The sequence below is a fragment of the Brachyhypopomus gauderio genome, unplaced genomic scaffold, assembly GCF_052324685.1.
Source record: "Brachyhypopomus gauderio isolate BG-103 unplaced genomic scaffold, BGAUD_0.2 sc106, whole genome shotgun sequence".
Taxonomy (NCBI): Eukaryota; Metazoa; Chordata; class Actinopteri; order Gymnotiformes; family Hypopomidae; genus Brachyhypopomus; species Brachyhypopomus gauderio.
Genome location: NW_027506927.1, coordinates 618,466 through 639,460, shown reverse-complemented (window position 1 = coordinate 639,460; position 20,995 = coordinate 618,466). Strand labels below are relative to the sequence as shown.

At 46.0% G+C, this 20,995-nt stretch overlaps 1 protein-coding gene and 1 long non-coding RNA gene across 2 annotated transcripts; one reads left to right on the top strand and one right to left on the bottom strand.

Annotated features, from left to right (window-relative positions):
- Positions 1–1,640: 1,640 nt before the first annotated feature.
- Positions 1,641–20,469, top strand: barx2 (BARX homeobox 2). Its single transcript, XM_076993231.1, has 4 exons — positions 1,641–2,084; positions 8,992–9,304; positions 17,472–17,556; positions 18,679–20,469. The coding sequence occupies exons 1-4, from the start codon at positions 1,898–1,900 to the stop codon at positions 18,988–18,990; spliced, it is 897 nt and encodes a 298-aa protein (XP_076849346.1). The 5' UTR covers positions 1,641–1,897; the 3' UTR covers positions 18,991–20,469.
- LOC143497334 (uncharacterized) lies at positions 5,264–6,491 on the bottom strand. The gene is made up of 3 exons (XR_013125844.1): positions 6,318–6,491; positions 5,902–6,017; positions 5,264–5,644 (listed from the first exon to the last, which is right to left on the bottom strand). It is a non-coding gene; the product is annotated as an uncharacterized LOC143497334 (long non-coding RNA).
- Positions 20,470–20,995: the final 526 nt, after the last annotated feature.

Here is a 20,995-nt window from a genome sequence, read left to right as displayed (position 1 = left end):
TAAAATGTCTGTTCCGTCCAATACATGTTATTAACTTATAGGCTGCATGTCGGCAGGTTTTGAGTAGTTCGGTTTTCTATTGAACATTTACTATATTTACATTAAAACAGATATAGCCTATTTAACATTTACAATTTTGATAATAGAATATCACAAGAATATCTGGGTAAGTAACCCGCAAGGTTATAAATAATGCCGGGCTTCTTTCCAGTCTGTCAATGTTCTTTTAAATCATCTTTTGTCAAGCGAGTTTTTGAGCCTACGCCCACACATTTTAATTTTGCCTACTCTGTGCACAGAGATAAGTCATTTTCACATTATTATAATACTTATTATACTTTTGTATTTTGTATAATAGGTTTTGTTAGTAGTGTAGCCCACACTAAAGACGCACTATCTTGCGGGCGACGAATCTGTCACAAGCACAGTATAACTTTGTTAGAGTTTCAGTGAGGTCACAGTCATTGAATGTCTGCAATTTATGCATATATTGAACCTTGTAACGATTTACCTAACGAAATTTAACTCTGTTGAATATATTGTATTCAAGTAGCCTACATTGTTGCATGCGCCAAACAGTCCTTGATTTCAACGAATTACTGAATTTGATTGCTTGAAATAAATGATTAAACGCGCCTACACTTTGTAAATGACTCCAGATTTTGTGGCACAAGCAAAAGCTCCCATCTTAACGTATACGTGTTCCAAAATACACTTCATATTCAGCAGAGATCTGCCAACGCATACTTCCACAGTTTTTAGCTAGGCCTCTTTAGAAATAGCAATAACAATATTAGTAATAATAAATAATAGTAGATGGCATTATGTTACTTATTTTCTGAGATAATTCTAAGCTATTGTTAACATATTGAAAACAAGCAAAAAGAAAACATCACAACAGTGACGACAGCAACAACGACAATGACAATAAATGTGCAATAAATTACAGTAAAAAAAACTCCCCGGAAGTGGCGTTTTGTTTTTATGAACACAACGTTCTCCAGGAAAATTGCTTATTGTAACAGACAATCAAAATATTAACCCCCAAACTCCTGTTTATTTATTTTACTGTGTTTTTAATAATTGTGTAGGCTACACACTGCCTTCATTTAAATTGATTTGCTTAAATAACATGCTCGGTAAATCTATTCATGCTTAACAAACTCAAAACCACAAAAGTGCAGCATTCGATGACCAAGCCGCTATATGGTTAATAGAATGTGGATTCTTCCTTGTTTGCATATTTGAATAAAAGTTTCTGAATTTCTAGTTTTAATAAAAGTTGGAATTATATTTGTCAATATTTTGTCTCGACGTATTCGTGGGGAAAATTGTTTTACTACAACTAAAATGATAAAACACGAAGATGAAAAAGAATACCTATTTGTCCATCCATGTTTTTAATTAATGAATTTTTTTAGAACTGTGAATAATTTCATTATTGTACTGGTGGTTTATTGGATTATACATGCCATATTTAATTGAATCATCAAGAGGAAATCGATCGGATCGAGAGAGAGAGAGAGAGAGGGGTAGAGGGAGGGAGAGAGAGGGAGAAAGAGAGAGAGGGAGAGAGAAGTGTGCCCACTTTTGGAAGAGTGAGGAGGGCTGGGTTATATAGCGGCCACTCTGAGCACAGCACACACTCAGTTAATGAGATCGGGAGTGTGAGCGAGTGAGCGCGGCTGCAGCACACAGGCGCTCTATCAGTACAGCACAGACATCAAGGCGAGCAGCACGCTACACACCGGGACTCGACTAGACGACACCAAACCCGTGCACAATGCTCGTCTAAGGCAACAACATCTCACGAAGTTGACACTGTTTTGTACACTGCCAATTTCTGAATTTTGATCCAGCGAAATAACTCCGCCAAGGACAAACAGGGCGGGACACAATGCACTGTCAAGCCGAGTTAAGACCTGCCAACCCCGGGCAGCTCAAAGCAGCCAGACGGCGGTACAAGACCTTCATGATTGATGAAATTCTTTCCAAGGAAACTTGTGATTACTTCGAGAAACTTTCGCTTTACTCGGTGTGTCCTTCTCTGCTTGTGAGGCCGAAACCGAGGCACTCGTGCTCCGGTAAGTGATCCCAATAACTTAGTAGCCTACATTTGATTATCATGATTAAACGAAAACAGCCCTTTACAACGCACACTACAAAATAATCAATGCATCGATGTCATTAACGTTCAATAAAGGTTTAGTGATGTTTCATATCGGTTTGAACACTATTTTAAAAGAGTCTATTTTTGTACTGGTCACAAAATGTCACTGAATTATTCTTTAAAGATGAGGCGCACCTGTTCGGGGTTGTACAGCCTGTGAATTTGTTTGTAGGTCTTTCTTTGCGCCTAGAGAGCCAAACACTTTTAAAAGGATAACAGGGAAGACGTCTCGCGTTAAGTCCACATTCTCCGTCGACTATTGAAGACTCATTGTAAACATACTGTAAGTTCTTGGGTTAAACGGTAGTATACTGAGGGCCGGTGGACTTAGGGCCCGCTGGTCTGCGAGGTTCTGACAGCTTCAAAACAGACATGTTCGTCCTTATACGGAGCTCATAATGGTTCACTCAAACAAGCGCTTTGCTCACATAAACACGAATTCATGCATAAAAATCACATTAGTAAGGAGCGTTCAGAACACACGAATACACAGGCGATTTAAACGATTCATGAGTAAAAGTAATTATCAACACAGTACTGAGCAGTACAAACCCTGCGTGTACGAACCGCCAAATGGATGGTTTATAGATAATCAGATTTCTGCATGGGCAGGATTTTAATTTACAGTAGAAGGTCTTCAGTATTTTACATTATTTCATGCACTGAAATATGAACAATTATCTAATCAAAAGAGTGTGGGCAATTGATTATTGTCCATTGGGCCAGTACGATATTGCACAACGTTATTCTTGAACTTCACCTAAGTAGGATTAGTAGGCCCCGCGTAACGACGTCGACACTTTGAAAACACTGGGCGAAAGGTGTGGTATAACTCTTGGTTTATTTTTTGCGATATTTTTAAAAGTCTTTATTTTTTGCGCATTAGGTTGTCGGTGTTTATGCTTTAATGCATTATTGTTTTCCCTGACGGATATTCAGATGTTACTTCTGTCATCGTCTGAGCAATACGCCAAACACTCTTTACTCGGGTAGGCCCATTTGGACTTAAAAAAAGTTGCGCATCAAAATACTGACTGATCGCAGTCTTGCGTCTAAAAACAAACAAATAGACAAGACAACAATACACAAAACACAAAACAAAAACACAAAAGACGTTACTGTCTCGGTTCCATAGAGGTTCTACCTAAAATAATTTTCCTTCTTTCATACACCGCGAAAATTAGTCCACAGTGATTAACCTTTGTGTTTCTAAAACGACTTCACTCTCTTGCCCTAAGGCTCGAACCTTTGGAGAGTTTTTGTCGCGCCGTTGTTTCATTCTTGAAATAAGTGCGTGAGACACACAGCAACCTATAGTCTCGGATATGTGCTCTTCAGTTCTGACTGCAATCTTGAATGAACAATTCACCACAAACGTTCACGCGTAGCTTGTTTTTAGGCCACGAGCAGTGAAGCACGATCAGTGCGGATTTATTCAGGAAGAGGAAGATTCGTCATTTAGCACAGTGGGTAAGGGAGCAGCACATATGCAGTCCGTTTATAAGAGATGCATGAAACGCATTTGTGAGATCTTTCACCAGCTGCGCTCGCGTCCGTCGATTTTTGCAGGGTCTACTAACTCTAGTCGCACGTGAACATGGCCACAGGGCGAAATAAGGCCACAGTATTAGTGCAGATAAGACCTTGCGTAATTATGACCATTGGGGACAAGCAGTTCAGAGAAAATGCAGTTATACCAGTTTTCATGAAGTGATATGGAATACACACTTCGCCGTGCGAAATGGTCAGACTATGGAGTAGACGTACTGGTTATTTTTTCGTTATCAACTTCTGTAATATTTTCAATACTTTCAAGTTTATAAACAGCAAATCTTTCGTGTCCTTTTGCATCAGTTGTTAAATTGCACATACTGTTACACCACTCGTAATTAAATATGGTAACTAACGTTCGTAATTTTGCCCTCATGAAAAATACCCACGAGATAAGATATTTTTTGTAAATTTTAATTTACAAAAAATTACCAGTTGTTGTGAATTACCACTAACTTATTTAGAGCCGGCATATTGTACAACTCTGTTCCTTATGTGTGCAGAGAAAATAGCGAAATCAGAGCCAATACGCTTCAAAAGTCGGACGAGGCAAAATAATAAAAAACAATCTCACAATTCACGCCTACTGACACACACACACACACACGCACGCACCCACCCACGCACGCACCCACGCACACACACGCACGCACACACACACACACACACACACACACACACACATACACACACACACACACACACACAGGAGCACCATATTACTACACTTCCTCTCTTTTCTAGTGTACAGGGCTACCTATGAGCTGGAAAGGTGGTCTGTGGTTTTTGGCAGCTCGGGGCAGAAGGATTGGGTGTCCATTCCAAATCTCGGACCCCTGCGCCCACCTTCTGTTTTTAAGCAGGGTTGGTGTGAGACATTCTATATGCCAGTACTCCAGTGGCTTGTAATTCTGAATATAGACTCTGGCTGGCACAGTGGTTGGCACTCACCGTGAGCCCATTGCCTTCCGGGCTCCACACAGAACTGAGCGCAGGCATCTGGTAGCAGCCTGCCACTGCTACGACCACTTATTACCAGAAGGGGCCGCTGTGACATATACAGAAAAGCCGTGTATGTTTGCGTGTGTTTGTGTCTCGGTAAATTGCTAATAGGGAGAAGACAAAAAACGCTGGGGCAAATGGAAGATTAAGGGTTAGTGTATGCTCAGTGTTGTGTTCCGGAGAGTCCAGCAGCTCAGATTGCTAATATAGTTTAATTCTTGTATTGTCTTACTCAGATCTTGTTTAGAGTAATTCACGTAATGTCTTCAAACTCAAGCATCCATAGTGCAAATGATAACCCTTACTTATAACACGTGTTCTCAAATGTCCCACGACAATGCTGATTTAAATAGTTTCAGTTAAATGGGATACAGCAAAACTATTATTTTACAGTTTGGATATAAGAATATCTGCATATCTGTTTCTTAATCATCATGTAATCACGCTAATCACTTTCACACCATCAACTGAGAACTCACATCTGGAGAACTAAGTCATCTTTAGTCTGACTGAATAGACTTGTTTATTTAAGATTGCATGCATTTATCTTGTTTATTTTTTGTTGAACTTGTTTACCTTGCTTATCTTGTTTATATAAGAGCGCATTACTGACAGAGAAGAAGCCAAAAAGTGCCTAGCCGCGGTCTGCTGGGTCTCCACAGACAGCGCTCCCACAGTGGGTGAGGAGCTAAGAGGGGGGACGCGGCTCTGGAGTCGGGGCGAGTGTAACGCAGGGCACGCTGCTTCATTTGGAGTCCAATCTCTCAGCGAACGGCGAGCCACAAAGCTTATCGGCAGCATTTCTGCAAGGAGGCCAGGGAGATGGAGATCAGTGCCAGTGTAAGCTCCCATGACAGGGTGGTGACAAACAGCTGAATGTCCGGGCCTCTTTCACACACACCAGGGAGGACCTGTTGAACACTTCAAAAGTAACAGCAAAGAGAGTTTGTGTATTACTAATGTTCTCCAAGCAGATAAGAAAGAAGACGTCATTTAAAAAGGAAACAAACACAGTCCCCATGACTGCGTGTGCGCATGCGCACACACACAAACACACACACACACACACACACACACACACACACACACACACACACACACACACACACACACACACACACACACACACACACGCAGGCAGTGTTAATGTTCTTGGATGACAGACATCGTGATGCTACCTTAAAAAGGCGTGGCGGTGATTTTCCTGCTCTTTCGCCTCTTTCTCTTCAGGGCTGAGACCAGCAGGTGATCCATCTGGGTATCTGGGGTTTATGCCTACGGGCATTTCTGAGCGCTGAAGGAAAATTCACAGGCTTGTATTTCAAGTCTTAACACTTCTATAACACTTAGAAGCAATGCGATACTGACAGCTATTCCACACGACATTCTACCTGATCTTATTGCACCTCCGTGGTTACCTTTCTACCAGGAGAGATACTGTCATCGATAGACAGAACGCATCAGGGACATTTAGACGAAGAGCCCGATAGCAGACATCGGTGTTAAGACTAAAATAACTCTTATCAGATTGGTTTAAACCGCTTTATCAGAAATCGGTTCTTGCACAGCTGAAATGACTAAATGTTTGGCTCACCACCAGACTTCATGCCAAAGACAAACGCATTCCTTTGGGCCCCTGAATGCTCCGTCAGGTTCATCCATTATGTTAGTTTGATAGCTACTGAGAGGAGAGAAAATATCCCAAGCATGTGCTGATCTTCCACTCGAGCTGTCAGCACTCATTCGAACCAAAACACTGCATACCGTGTTACCGAGAGCTCAAACGCACGTCGAGTGCCAAGTGAACTCATCTTCGTGGCATCCGATCCCTCGAGGAGCCGTAGCAAAAAAGCACGGGACTGGCAGAGAGCAATCATAAGCTTAAAGTTTGCTACCGGGTTCAGTTGAAAAAACACAGGTTTCGCCTTTCTCAGAAGGGCTGTGTAAACTCTGACAGTCAGACCACAATAGATGACTGACAGGCAATGGGTCTGCACTCCGCAGTGTGAAGCAATTCAAAATCCAGGGCATGTCGCAGTGAAGAATAGTAACTACCAATTTCCCCTGGCTAATTTCACAACTCATCGAGGTTCGTGTTGGAATTTGTATCGTCCTTAGATGCATTGGCCTCCTGCAGGCTAATGAAGCATAAAAGTTATTATCGCTGTCCCAGTTCTAGCTGGATATCAGAATTTGCGTGAGTGACGGTGTATGGTGCCCCGTGTGCGGAGGGTTCCTACTCCAGCACCAAGAAGAACACAGCACTCATGCAATCAGATGGAAGACTGTTCTCATAAAGTGTTCACATGTAAATGGAGCCTTAAGAATCATTAAGAATGCATTCTGTAATGACAGCGCTGACAACTAGGATGAGGACCATTGTATGACAGTGGTCAGTATAGATATCTAATGGCCCAATAGATGAGAATTTTTTTAGAATTTTAGAATTATTACACTTAAAACGATTGCTTGATTAATGAAAGAGATATTAAAATGTGTGTGTGTGTGTGTGTGTGTGTGTGTGTGTGTGTGTGTGTGTGTGTGTGTGTGTGTGTGTGTGTGTGTGTGTGTGTGTGTGTGAGACAGAGAGATATGGTGAGAGAAGAGGAGAAAGAAAAAAGGTGAAGAGGTTTCATGTCTGAACAAGCAGAAACACAGAGTGTTCAATGATGAGCTCATCCCTTCTGAGATGAAGTCATCCACACTATGTTCATGCTTGTGTACGTGCACACGTTCATGTGCACGTGCATGCGCATACGTGTACTCGCACATGTGCATGCGCGTACGTGCACGAGTATATACATCACAGCAGTGTGCAGGGTGTGAGGCGGACAGTTGCCAGTATCTTTCCATCTGTCAGCTTGGCCCTGTACAGCTTCTTCAACATGGTACATTCTACAATGGCACTACAATCACAAACAGGCACCATTCAAGGCTTATTTTGAAATGTGAACTGTGAAACACTGAGGGATACACTGGGAGTTGGGTCGGTTGGTCTGGGTGTTGGGTCGGTTGGTCTGGGTGTTGGGTCGGTTGGTCTGGGCAGTGGGGGATATTGGTCTGGGTGTTGGGTCGGTTGGTCTGGGTGTTGGGTGGGTTGGTCTGGGCAGTGGGGGATATTGGTCTGGGTGTTGGGTCGGTTGGTCTGGGTGTTGGGTGGGTTGGTCTGGGCAGTGGGGGATATTGGTCTGGGTGTTGGGTCGGTTGGTCTGGGTGTTGGGTGGGTTGGTCTGGGCAGTGGGGGATATTGGTCTGGGTGTTGGGTCGGTTGGTCTGGGTGTTGGGTGGGTTGGTCTGGGCAGTGGGGGTTGTTGGTGTGGGTGTTGGGTCGGTTGGTCTGGGTGTTGGGTGGGTTGGTCTGGGCATTGGGTGGGTTGGTCTGGGTCACGTAACATAAATACAGTGTTCTGTCTCTCACGTCTTTCATTCTTTGTCTCTTCTGCTCTAACGAGTCAGTAACACAAGGATAATTGTGTTTCTGACATGACCTTCTGTAAAGCTGTTATTACTCTCAGATTAGTTCAACCCAAGTCAGCATTTTATGGACTCTGGCGTCTTATTTCTGTCTGAGAGAGAGAGAGAGAGAGAGAGAGAGAGAGAGAGAGAGAGATAGAGAGAGAAGGAGATTAAGGTTTGGGATCACTCCTAGGGACAAAAACACAGAGTCCCCTCATGAATTTATTACCCAGAGTGCACTGTGACTGCGATCTATTGCAATAGAGTCATTACCTTACAAGGGTTCAGAGGTGGTGTGTAAAACACCTGTTACGTCATCATCACAGCGCTATGGTTCAGTCACCTACATCAGGGGGGTCAGACCTCTTAGCTTTCCTCTCCACCATTAAAGTGACGGGGGACCAGCCATTAGGGTGGATTTATTTCATTTGGACATAATGGCTGCTTAAATTGGCCATGCAACAACTATATACAGCCCCACAATGAAAGCAGCACAATAGGTCTCATGGTGCAATTTAGGGTCAGTGTCCTGAACATAGATAATGTGCACTGCTGGACAGAGTTGCAGTGTCAGTTGGGTGTTACCCTCAAAACCCTTTTTGAGTTGGGTGTTACCCTTTTTTAGTCTTAAGTTCTGTGCACAGACTGAGAGACTCGTGGAGAGCCATACTTCTAAACTCCCTGGTACCTATTATGACAATTGAGAATGTGTTTTGATTGTTGCTATTTGTTTGTTACCTTCCTTCCCTGCCTCCTCTTCTGCCCTGTCTGCCCCTGTCTTCCCTACTGCCCCCGTTTCCCTGTCTCTCCAGGCCCCTCATCACTCAGGACGTATCCCCTCCTGTCCGTCATCACCCACCAGCCTCCGGGCAGCCTGTCCCAGCTCACCGAGGTCCCACCCCCTGGTCGAGTCACCCACCTGCCCCTGCTGTCACCCCAGCGGCCCGGATCCAGTGAGCCGCCGCCCAGCGAGACCCCCGTCAGCATCAGCAGCGAGTCGGAGGCGGAGCTTAGCGGGCCCCGCCCAAAGAAGCCTCGCCGCAGCCGCACCATCTTCACCGAGCTACAACTCATGGGTCTGGAGAAGAAGTTCCAAAAGCAGAAGTACCTGTCCACCCCAGATAGGTCAGCACCCATGAACACACCCCACATCACCTCTCTGTCCACCCCAGATAGGTCAGCACCCATGAACACACCTCACATCACCTCTCTGTCCACCCCAGATAGGTCAGCACCCATGAACACACCCCACATCACCACTCTGTCCACCCCAGATAGGTCAGCACCCATGAACACACCCCACATCACCTCTCTGTCCACCCCAGATAGGTCAGCACCCATGAACACACCCCACATCACCTCTCTGTCCACCCCAGATAGGTCAGCACCCATGAACACACCCCACATCACCTCTCTGTCCACCCCAGATAGGTCAGCACCCATGAACACACCCCACATCACCTCTCTGTCCACCCCAGATAGGTCAGCACCCATGAACACACCCCACATCACCACTCTGTCCACCCCAGACAGGTCAGCACCCATGAACACACCCCACATCACCTCTCTGTCCACCCCAGATAGGTCAGCACCCATGAACACACCCCACATCACCACTCTGTCCACCCCAGATAGGTCAGCACCCATGAACACACCCCACATCACCACTCTGTCCACCCCAGATAGGTCAGCACCCATGAACACACCCCACATCACCTCTCTGTCCACCCCAGATAGGTCAGCACCCATGAACACACCCCACATCACCTCTCTGTCCACCCCAGATAGGTCAGCACCCATGAACACACCCCACATCACCTCTCTGTCCACCCCAGATAGGTCAGCACCCATGAACACACCCCACATCACCACTCTGTCCACCCCAGATAGGTCAGCACCCATGAACACACCCCAGATAGGTCAGCACCCATGAACACACCCCACATCACCTCTCTGTCCACCCCAGATAGGTCAGCACCCATGAACACACCCCACATCACCTCTCTGTCCACCCCAGATAGGTCAGCACCCATGAACACACCCCACATCACCTCTCTGTCCACCCCAGATAGGTCAGCACCCATGAACACACCCCACATCACCTCTCTGTCCACCCCAGATAGGTCAGCACCCATGAACACACCCCACATCACCTCTCTGTCCACCCCAGATAGGTCAGCACCCATGAACACACCCCACATCACCTCTCTGTCCACCCCAGATAGGTCAGCACCCATGAACACACCCCACATCACCTCTCTGTCCACCCCAGATAGGTCAGCACCCATGAACACACCCCACATCACCTCTCTGTCCACCCCAGATAGGTCAGCACCCATGAACACACCCCACATCACCACTCTGTCCACCCCAGATAGGTCAGCACCCATGAACACACCCCAGATAGGTCAGCACCCATGAACACACCCCACATCACCTCTCTGTCCACCCCAGATAGGTCAGCACCCATGAACACACCCCACATCACCTCTCTGTCCACCCCAGATAGGTCAGCACCCATGAACACACCCCACATCACCTCTCTGTCCACCCCAGATAGGTCAGCACCCATGAACACACCCCACATCACCTCTCTGTCCACCCCAGATAGGTCAGCACCCATGAACACACCCCACATCACCTCTCTGTCCACCCCAGATAGGTCAGCACCCATGAACACACCCCACATCACCTCTCTGTCCACCCCAGATAGGTCAGCACCCATGAACACACCCCACATCACCTCTCTGTCCACCCCAGATAGGTCAGCACCCATGAACACACCCCACATCACCTCTCTGTCCACCCCAGATAGGTCAGCACCCATGAACACACCCCACATCACCTCTCTGTCCACCCCAGATAGGTCAGCACCCATGAACACACCCCACATCACCTCTCTGTCCACCCCAGATAGGTCAGCACCCATGAACACACCCCACATCACCTCTCTGTCCACCCCAGATAGGTCAGCACCCATGAACACACCCCACATCACCTCTCTGTCCACCCCAGATAGGTCAGCACCCATGAACACACCCCACATCACCTCTCTGTCCACCCCAGACAGGTCAGCACCCATGAACACACCCCACATCACCTCTCTGTCCACCCCAGATAGGTCAGCACCCATGAACACACCCCACATCACCTCTCTGTCCACCCCAGATAGGTCAGCACCCATGAACACACCCCACATCACCTCTCTGTCCACCCCAGATAGGTCAGCACCCATGAACACACCCCACATCACCTCTCTGTCCACCCCAGATAGGTCAGCACCCATGAACACACCCCACATCACCTCTCTGTCCACCCCAGACAGGTCAGCACCCATGAACACACCCCACATCACCTCTCTGTCCACCCCAGATAGGTCAGCACCCATGAACACACCCCACATCACCTCTCTGTCCACCCCAGATAGGTCAGCACCCATGAACACACCCCACATCACCTCTCTGTCCACCCCAGATAGGTCAGCACCCATGAACACACCCCACATCACCTCTCTGTCCACCCCAGATAGGTCAGCACCCATGAACACACCCCACATCACCTCTCTGTCCACCCCAGACAGGTCAGCACCCATGAACACACCACACATCACCTCTCTGTCCACCCCAGATAGGTCAGCACCCATGAACACACCCCACATCACCTCTCTGTCCACCCCAGATAGGTCAGCACCCATGAACACACCCCACATCACCTCTCTGTCCACCCCAGATAGGTCAGCACCCATGAACACACCCCACATCACCTCTCTGTCCACCCCAGATAGGTCAGCACCCATGAACACACCCCACATCACCTCTCTGTCCACCCCAGATAGGTCAGCACCCATGAACACACCCCACATCACCTCTCTGTCCACCCCAGACAGGTCAGCACCCATGAACACACCCCACATCACCTCTCTGTCCACCCCAGACAGGTCAGCACCCATGAACACACCCCACATCACCTCTCTGTCCACCCCAGACAGGTCAGCACCCGCGAATACACCCATATCTCCCCACATCACCTCTCTGTCCACCCCAGATAGGTCAGCACCCGCGAATACACCCACATCTCACCACATCACCTCTCTGTCCACCGCAGACAGGTCAGCACCCAAGAACACACCCCATATCTCCCCACATCACCACTCTGTCCACCTCAGACAGGTCAGCACCCGCGAACACACCCACATCCCCCCATATCACCACTCTGTCCACCTCAGACAGGTCAGCACCCGCGAATACACCCACATCCCCCCACATCACCACTCTGTCCACCTCAGACAGGTCAGCACCCGCGAATACACCCACATCCCCCCACATCACCTCTCTGTCCATCCCAGACAGGTCAGCACCCGCGAACACACCCCACATCTCCACTCAGGCACAACCTGGACAGGGTAATGACAGATACCTCCTTCGGCAACTTTCTCTTCACTTTTATGTCTTAGAAATTGTGTACCATACCATACCATACCATTTATAAAGCACTTTACAAGAACTGCAACAGATACAAAGTGCTGTACACTAGATAGGTAAAATATGCAAAGACATAATAAAAAGACAGAAGACAATTAAGATAATTAAGATCCTGGGTACAAACTAAGTACAATACAAAAACAACCAACACAGTAAAACAAGCAAATCAATGTCTCATGCTTGGTTAAAAGCCAGGGAATAAAAAAGTGTTTTAAGATTAGATTTAAAAATAGACAATGTTGGCGACTGTCTAACACCCCCATACTCAAATAGCGGCCTGCGGGCCACATGCGGCCCGCGGGCTATCTATTTCTGGCCCGCGAGATGTTTTGAAAATTGTTTTTATGAATCTTTTTTTTCAATCGGGCTATCCGCTCTTATTTTGAAATCGCGCACCGCGATCTCAAGACGATGCCGGGGATTGCCTTTATAGCAACAACAAACAGGTAGTAGACGCCCAAATGCGTTCGCCACCCACCCCCCGTTTACAGTTTACGTTCGCCACCCCAGCCCCCCCCGTAACCGGCCCCTTCAGTGATTGAAAAAATAAAATGTGGGCCGTCATCATTTCTATTTGAGTACCCCTGGACATGTAATGGCAGTGAGTTCCATAGTGTTGGAGCAACAATGGAAAATGCTCTGTCCCCTCTGAGCTTCCGCTTAGCTTTCTTTGTCTGGAGGAGCATCTGGTTAGATGACCTGAGATCCCGGACAGGAGAATATGGACAGAGCATTTCCGTGAGATAATGTGTAGCCAGGCCATTTAAGGATTTGAAAACAAATAAAAGAACCTTAAAATGAATTCTAAAATACACAGGTGGCCAGTGGAGTGAAGCCAAGACAGGAGTAATGTGCTCTCTTTTGTGCGTCCCAGTCAAGAGACGTGCAGCAGCGTTTTGAACTAGCTGGAGACGTGTAAGACAGGACTGACTGACTCCAAGGTAGAGTGAGTTACAGTAGTCTAGCTGAGACTTAACAAAAGCATGTATCACTGTCTCAAAGTGCTTCCTAGAAAGAAAAGATTTTACCTTTGCCAGTTTTCTTAGGTGAAGGAAGCTAGACTTCGTTACTGCACCAATTTGACTTTCTAATTTAAGGTAACAATTAATGAATTTATTTACAATGTATGTATGCATGGGAAGGCAGTTATAAGGCATTAATGGGTTCCAGGTTTACAATAAAACAGCAGGAAACCATAAAAGGTCAATAGTAGCTGTGAGCCCCAGACTGATAACAACCTGATGACTGTATCTGTGGAACAGGTAACTGCCGTATATACGACCGCGCAAGGCCTGCTGGTTCAAGTCCATTACGACAAACGTTTTGGCAAAGTATTGGAAAGTTTTTAGTGTTGATAAATCATGCATATCTGAACAGTCATCAGTCATGTGGGCTTACAGAGCAAGAGTTTAAAGCATGCAGGAACCAGAATTTTCTATATCATGTAAAGGTAATGGATTTCCATACTCAGAGCAAAAGACAGAACACTGAGCAGATGTTGGCCACTCAATGGCACTGATTATCATTCTGACACTTTGATTAATGTTTTTGGGAACGTCTCGCGCAAGGTTAAGTAGCGTGAGCCAAAGGATTACGTACTTTAACGCTGTACTCTAGACAAGAGCAATATTTAAACCCTCCAATTGAATAGCAGTGAAAACCCTCTAAGAGAAACACTATTCCCATTCAGAAGAACAGGGACCTACGCCAACAACAGCAAACACAAATGTATTACACTGATTTCATGCCAATCATTTAATACACACGCAGGTGTATATAAAACACTTTAGTGGTTTGTACAATGAGATGAGGTAATCTATATGTCTTCCATTGCCCCTTCTCCATCTTAACGGGTTTTACGTTTTAATTTGGGGTTTGTGTTTTATGGTCGAACCTGTAGATAGAGGTCCCAATAATCCCTCCACTGTCCCACCTACCAATGTGTCTGAATCAGATAGTAAAGTGCTGAATTCTGCTCAGCCAAGGCAGAAATGTGCTCATTCGTACCTGAGAAAAATACTGTCAATACTGATCTGAGATCAGGCAAACGCCTCAAAGAGAAATGTGGCAGGTGAGAGGGGATGATGGGAGGGGCTTGGCCCACCCACCATCACACACACACACACACACACACACACACATAGACACACAAATGGACACATCAGATATAGGTTTACATCTGCTGTTGGGTTTTACTACTACTTAGAGCTAATTAAAGTCCCAGCTGAATGAGAAACCCAAACTAGGGGAATTCCCACTCCACTGACAGGGCCAAGGAATGAGGGGATCACCACACTGCCGCAGGTCTGACTGAGGTCCGCCTGCCACCATTACCCCACACACCCTTCCCCTCACACTCTTCCCTCACCCTCCTACACACTCTTCCTCTCATATCCTCCCCCTCACACTTTTCCTCTCCTTCACCTTCTATTACACCCTCCCTCACACTCTTCCTTCCCCTCACCTTCCTCTCATATCCTCCCCTCACACTTTTCCTCTCCTTCACCTTCTCTTACACCCTCCCTCACACTCTTCCTTCCCCTCACCTTCCCTCATACCCTCCCTCACACTATTCCTCTTCCTCACCCTTCCACACACTATTACTCTCACAATCTTCCTCTCACACTCTTCCTCTCCCTCACCCTCCTTCATGTTCCTTCCTCTTTCTCTTCCTCCTTCTATCTACTTTATTCTATCTTTCTCTTTCTTTCTCTCTCTCTCACTCTCTCTCTCATTCTCATACTCATTCTTCATCTGTTTCTTGTTACCATTTTTTTCAAGACAGTGTGGTTATTTGTTTTATACTGCAGAATTCGTCAGCCTCACAGCTGAGCGTGTGTAAGCCGTTTGACAATCTAACCACATGCCCCGACAGATCATAATGATTTATATCGTTTTGTCATAATTGTTTTATGAAGCAGAAATTATTATAATCATCAAGACTCAAGAGTAAAGACTCAAAAATAACTTTGATAACATGAACAAAATCCCTTAAAGCCATAAAGTGCTGTGGGTGAGTGTGTTTGTGTGACTATGTATGTGTGCGTGTAAATGAATCTGTGTGTGTTTGTGCCTGTGTGAGTTTGTGGGTGTGTGTGCATGTGTTTCCTCTCTGAACATTAATGTTGAGCAATAAGTCAGAGAAGCAGGACCACCCTCACATGATGTACATGGATATGGGCTGTTTTTACAGGGTGTTATAACAGGGTGTTATTACAGGGTGTTATAACAGGGTGTTATTACAGGGTGTTTTTGCAGTGTGTTATTACAGGGTGTTATTACAGAGTGTCATGATGGGGTGTTTTTACAGGGTGTTATAGCAGAGTGTTATTACAGGGTGTTATAACATCATGTTTTTACAGGGTGTTATTACAGGGTGATATAAAATCATGTTATTACAGGGTATGATGGGGTATTATTACAGGGTGTTATTACATGGTGTTATAATAGGGTGTTATTATGAGGTGTTATTATGGGTTGTTATTACAGCATGTTATAATAGGGTATTATTATTGGGTGTTATAATAGGGTGTTATTATGGGTTGTTACTACAGGGTGTTATAATAGGGTTTTATTATGGGGTGTTATAATAGGGTGTTATTATGAGGTGTTATTATAGGTTGTTATTACAGCATGTTATAATAGGAGTGTTATAATATGGTGTTATTATGGGTTGTTACTACAGGGCGTTATTAAAGAGTATTATTCTGGGTTGTTATTATGGGGTGTTATAATAGGGTGTTATTATGGGGTGTTATTATGGGGTGCTCTCAGATGTAGGTTATCTTCAGCCTGCACTAACACATGTGCTCTTGACAGACAGCAGCACGCGATTACAGTGCGGTTCAGTCAAAGGTTTTCACCCTTGTAAATGCAGTTTTGTTTGCTGACAAATTGAAATTTTAGACTGTATCAGCTTACATTTTAAGTGGAACAAAAAGATTGACACAGAAAGACAGAGAAACTTAGAGAGACAGACAAAAAAAGAGAGAGAGTGATAATCTACTCATTCCCAGAAGATCTCTGTACCACACTTGAAATGACAGATCGCTTCTGTGCCTGACTGTGATTGGCTGCCGCGTTGTGGCAGCTAATCCTCCTGGCCAGTCAGAAGACACTTTGAAGGCAGACATGGGCACGGATCTCCAGCCGGCCGTTTGATAGCCTGCCGCGTTTCACACCCCCCTCCCCATGCCCCCATCCATATGCCCTGCTGCGGATATCGCATTACCATCCAACCAATTGCCGCATTAGTCATGGAAAAGCACTCTGGATTGTCCGAGGGAGCCTCGGCAGGGCCGGGAGGCTGCAAGATGGGACCAACTTTTCCTGCTGAAACAGACAGGATACAATGGGAGGTCTGCAGTCACAGTCAGTCTGGGAAGAGCGTTGCTAACGGAGACGAGTCCATAAACCCCCCACCCCCTCCCCCCGCTTTTCATGGCCGAGTCAGTTTCAGTGAATCCGCAAAGATTAGACGGATGTCTGGACCGTGGACGGCCACCCACCGCCGTTAAGTGTCGGGCGACAGGTGACTCTGGGACAGCTCGTGTGGTTTTATTCCTAAAGGAGAAGCAGGGCCAGTCTGGGGCACGTCTCTCAGAGGTGTCGTTTACCCGAGCAGCGTGTCACTGGCCGCGTCTGAGAGCCGTGTAGTGACTGCCATACCTGCCCCCCTGCTGTCGGGGACCTCTGTGATTCGCTGTAGTGGCATATGTGTTTGCACTGTGTGTTTTGGGGCAAATTTCATGCTTTCTCTGTGTGTGTGTGTGTGTGTGTGTGTGTGTGTGTGTGTGTGTGTGTGTGTGCAGACTGGATTTGGCACAGTCTCTGGGACTCACTCAGCTCCAAGTCAAGACCTGGTATCAGAACAGACGAATGAAATGGAAGAAACTGGTAAGTCCAAAGTGAAACATTAAAGTGCATAGTATACTAGAAGAGTGATAAAGGAATTGTAGCATGTAGGAATTGTAAGATGTAGCGAAAGTGAAACCCTGTCATAATTATTGGTGACTTTTCCCCCTGTAATATCTGTTTCTTCAAGTCACGTCAGCCCAAATTAATCTTCAAACTGCTGAGATAAACTGTTAAATCTTTAATCAATAAGGAAATAATGCAATAACAATGCAATAAATAAATAACACATAATACAGTAATATAATGCAAAAAGCTTTTTGATAATTCTTCACTCAACTAATTGCAGGGTGAGGGTCATTTTATTATTGAAGAATAATTATTTTATATTTTGACATGTCAAATAATTTCAAACCTAAAGGCAGAGTAATACTAGTTTGTTTCTAACAGTGCGGTGAGAGTGAAGTACTCTGTCCTTACTTGACGCCTTTAGCATTAACATTATGAACCCCAGTTCCTCACATGGACTGAAAACATGAGTTTGAGTCTTTGAGTTTCTGGTGCTATAAATTATTATCATTATTTCCCCTCACATTTTGTGACACACTAAGTTTCTCTGGTTTCACCACAAAATGGACCACCTAACAGCAGAGAACCTGGGCCGTGTCATTAAAAATCCATTACACGGTTTTTAACCTGCTCTCTCCAGACTGCTCCAAATACAGCATAATGTCAAGCTATAGCCAAAGGGCACTGTGTGTGTGTGTGTGTGTGTGTGTGTGTGTGTGTGTGTGTGTGTGTGTGTGTTGTGTGTGTGTGTGTGTGTGTGTGTGTGTGTGTGTGTGTGTGTGTGTGTGTGTGTGTTTGGGGTGGGTGTGAGAGAGAGACAGACATTAGTGATGATTTAAAGGGCAGTGAAGGTCCGTGTCAGGACTGTCAGCCTGATCAAGGAACCAAAGCTGTGTAGCATGTTTCTCCTAAGGATAATGACCAATCCCTCAGTGCCTCACACACCCCCTAAACGCTGCAATAACCACATTCACCTTTGACCTTGGCCCATTTAACGAGAGGTTTTTGTGTGCATGGTTGTGTGTGCGTATGTGTGTGTATATGTGCATTTGTGTGTGTGTGTGTGTGTGTGTGTGTGTGTGTGTGATCCTCTAGGTGCTAAAAGGAGGGCATGAGGCCCCCACCAAACCCAAAGGGCGGCCAAAGAAGAACTCCATCCCCACCACGGAGGAGATCGAGGCAGAGGAGCGGAGACTGGCTCAGCTTGCTGTAGAGGAGAGGCAGCATGTGGAGGTGCAGGCAGAGACCCAAGTGCAGATCCAGACCCAAAGGGAAGCCTTCCCATCACAGCCCCAGGACCTGAGCACCAGTGGCGGGCCGAACGAGCCTCTTCTCGCCCTGTCCCCGGAGGCCCCGGGCCGGGACCGGGTCGTGCAGTTAACACCAGACGCTGTGACGGCGAGCTAAACGCGCTTAGCGCTCGTCACTCCACGTAGGACTGAGTGGGTACAAAAGAATTTAGTGCCTCTGATCAGCGAAGCACCAAAGACACGATTGGGGTGAGGCCGACGCCCCCTCTGAGCCGATTGGACGAAATGCTGTCAGTTAACTCTGCTTGACATGCTTCAGCTGCCTACCTGACATTGAAATCAGTATTTTATGATCAGCAGGGTACAGCCCAACGCACAAAATTGCATCACTTAGGCAGTTGCACACTAACACAAAGTGCGTCGTGTTCCAAACGCGGAAACAGTAAGTGTGTGTTTTTTTCTGCCTGAATGATTTCCACTCCTGCAGCATAACGGCTTGTGCCTCTGTCGATGGTGGTCCGTATGTGCACTGCAGCATCACTCTTTGCCAAAGATAATGTGTCTGAAACACTAAACTGCCTTAGAGTGCCTTCTCTTCTCTAAACGCTTTCCCCAATTGCCAAACATGAGACAGATTCAACCCAGGTGTACATGTACAGCCTTTTAGTTTTATATATGTGGAAATATGACTTTTTAAAGCAAGCTCTCTAATCGTGGGCAAACAAAAGAGCTTTATTTAGGACTTAAATGGAAAATTGGGTAAAAGCAGCTATTTTGTAAACTTTCTACATTTTCTGTATAGTGGAGCTAATATGCCTGTTGTTGTCTGTCATTTTTTTTATGGATTGTAGAAAATGTCTCGTTTCTGTTCTGTGTGTGACAACCTTCCATAATCATCATATCTGAGTATCCAAGTCTGTACCGGCCTGTACCTGCTGGTGTATTGTCAAGCTTAATTTAAAACCTTTTAAACCCTTGCATGGTGAGTTATTCCATAAGGCAAAAAAAGCTATTGTCATATCTTATATGTAAAGTATTTTTTTTATGTCTGGGCATGAACACAGTTCTCCGTCTGAATTGTTGATTAGCTAACACAGGCAGACCAGGTGGGCTGGCTTTAACGCCCTACAGGCGGGCTTGTTTTAACGTCCTTCTAGCCGACTGGCTATAACTCCCTACAGGCAGGCTGGCTTTAACGCCCTACAGGCGGGCTGACTTTAACGTGGTACGGGAAGCCTGAGAATCCGCCAGTCGCACTGGGATCTACAGGAAAGCCTTGTCGATGGCGATACATGTGAGGAGAAGCTTCATGGAGATGCTGCGGACTGGGACAGAGACACACCCAGAGACACGCGCACCTCTCTGACCAGACAGTCCTCTCCATATCTATGTGTAAAGCTGTTGTGTTTCTTTAGTTGCTTGAAAAGAAAATGCATATGAAACCTGATTGATATAAATACATATTCGCATTAAATCTGATGCACATACGGTATTTTTGGTGAGCCACTGACGTATTCTATTTTTGATTTTTCTAAAGATTCTCCATTTTCCCCACCCAATTTTTGTCATTTTTTTAGTTCAGTGTGTGTGCGCGTGTTTTCATATTTAATGGCATTTAATAAAGATGATACACATGCACAGTGGTCATGAGTCACTCTGAATGCGGAACCTCATCTTGCCTCCCAGCTCGAGATGACGTATGGCGTATGTGTTGCAGAGACAACAGAGGGCATCTGGTTTAAAGCCCTGAAGTTTCGGCCAAAGTTTCCGGTCACGGAAAAACTTTGCACCATATTCCCTGGACATTGAAGACACTATCTTGCATTTCAGCATCGACATTCTTCCCTCATTAAACACCTGGTCGTCAGTGCTCTGGCTTTCTCGCTGCGTCATGGCAACGGCCAGTCCACACGTGCTAACGCTGCGCGTGCTTTCACGCAAACGGCTTCTCTGAGACGGTTCATGTAACACACAGACTCATGCTGCCTTGACTGGCAGGTGGCTCGTTTAACTTGCCGTGACCTCCTGACCTGTCCTGCACTGCTGATAGCGTTCTTGTATGATCACTTGAGTCTAAATTAGCAGTGACGCAGATTCATTGTTTCTTCTCCCTACACAATCATACAGGGCATGATTTCAACCTCCACATGTTGTAGTGTGTG

Bases quoted from the DNA above. Each gene is read 5' to 3' on its own strand.
- barx2 (XM_076993231.1), top strand. From the start codon at position 1,898: ATGCACTGTCAAGCCGAGTTAAGACCTGCCAACCCCGGGCAGCTCAAA. The intron at 2,085-8,991 runs GTAAGTGATCCC...CTGTCTCTCCAG, and splicing joins ACCGAGGCACTCGTGCTCCG to GCCCCTCATCACTCAGGACG. The intron at 17,557-18,678 runs GTAAGTCCAAAG...GTGATCCTCTAG, and splicing joins GAATGAAATGGAAGAAACTG to GTGCTAAAAGGAGGGCATGA.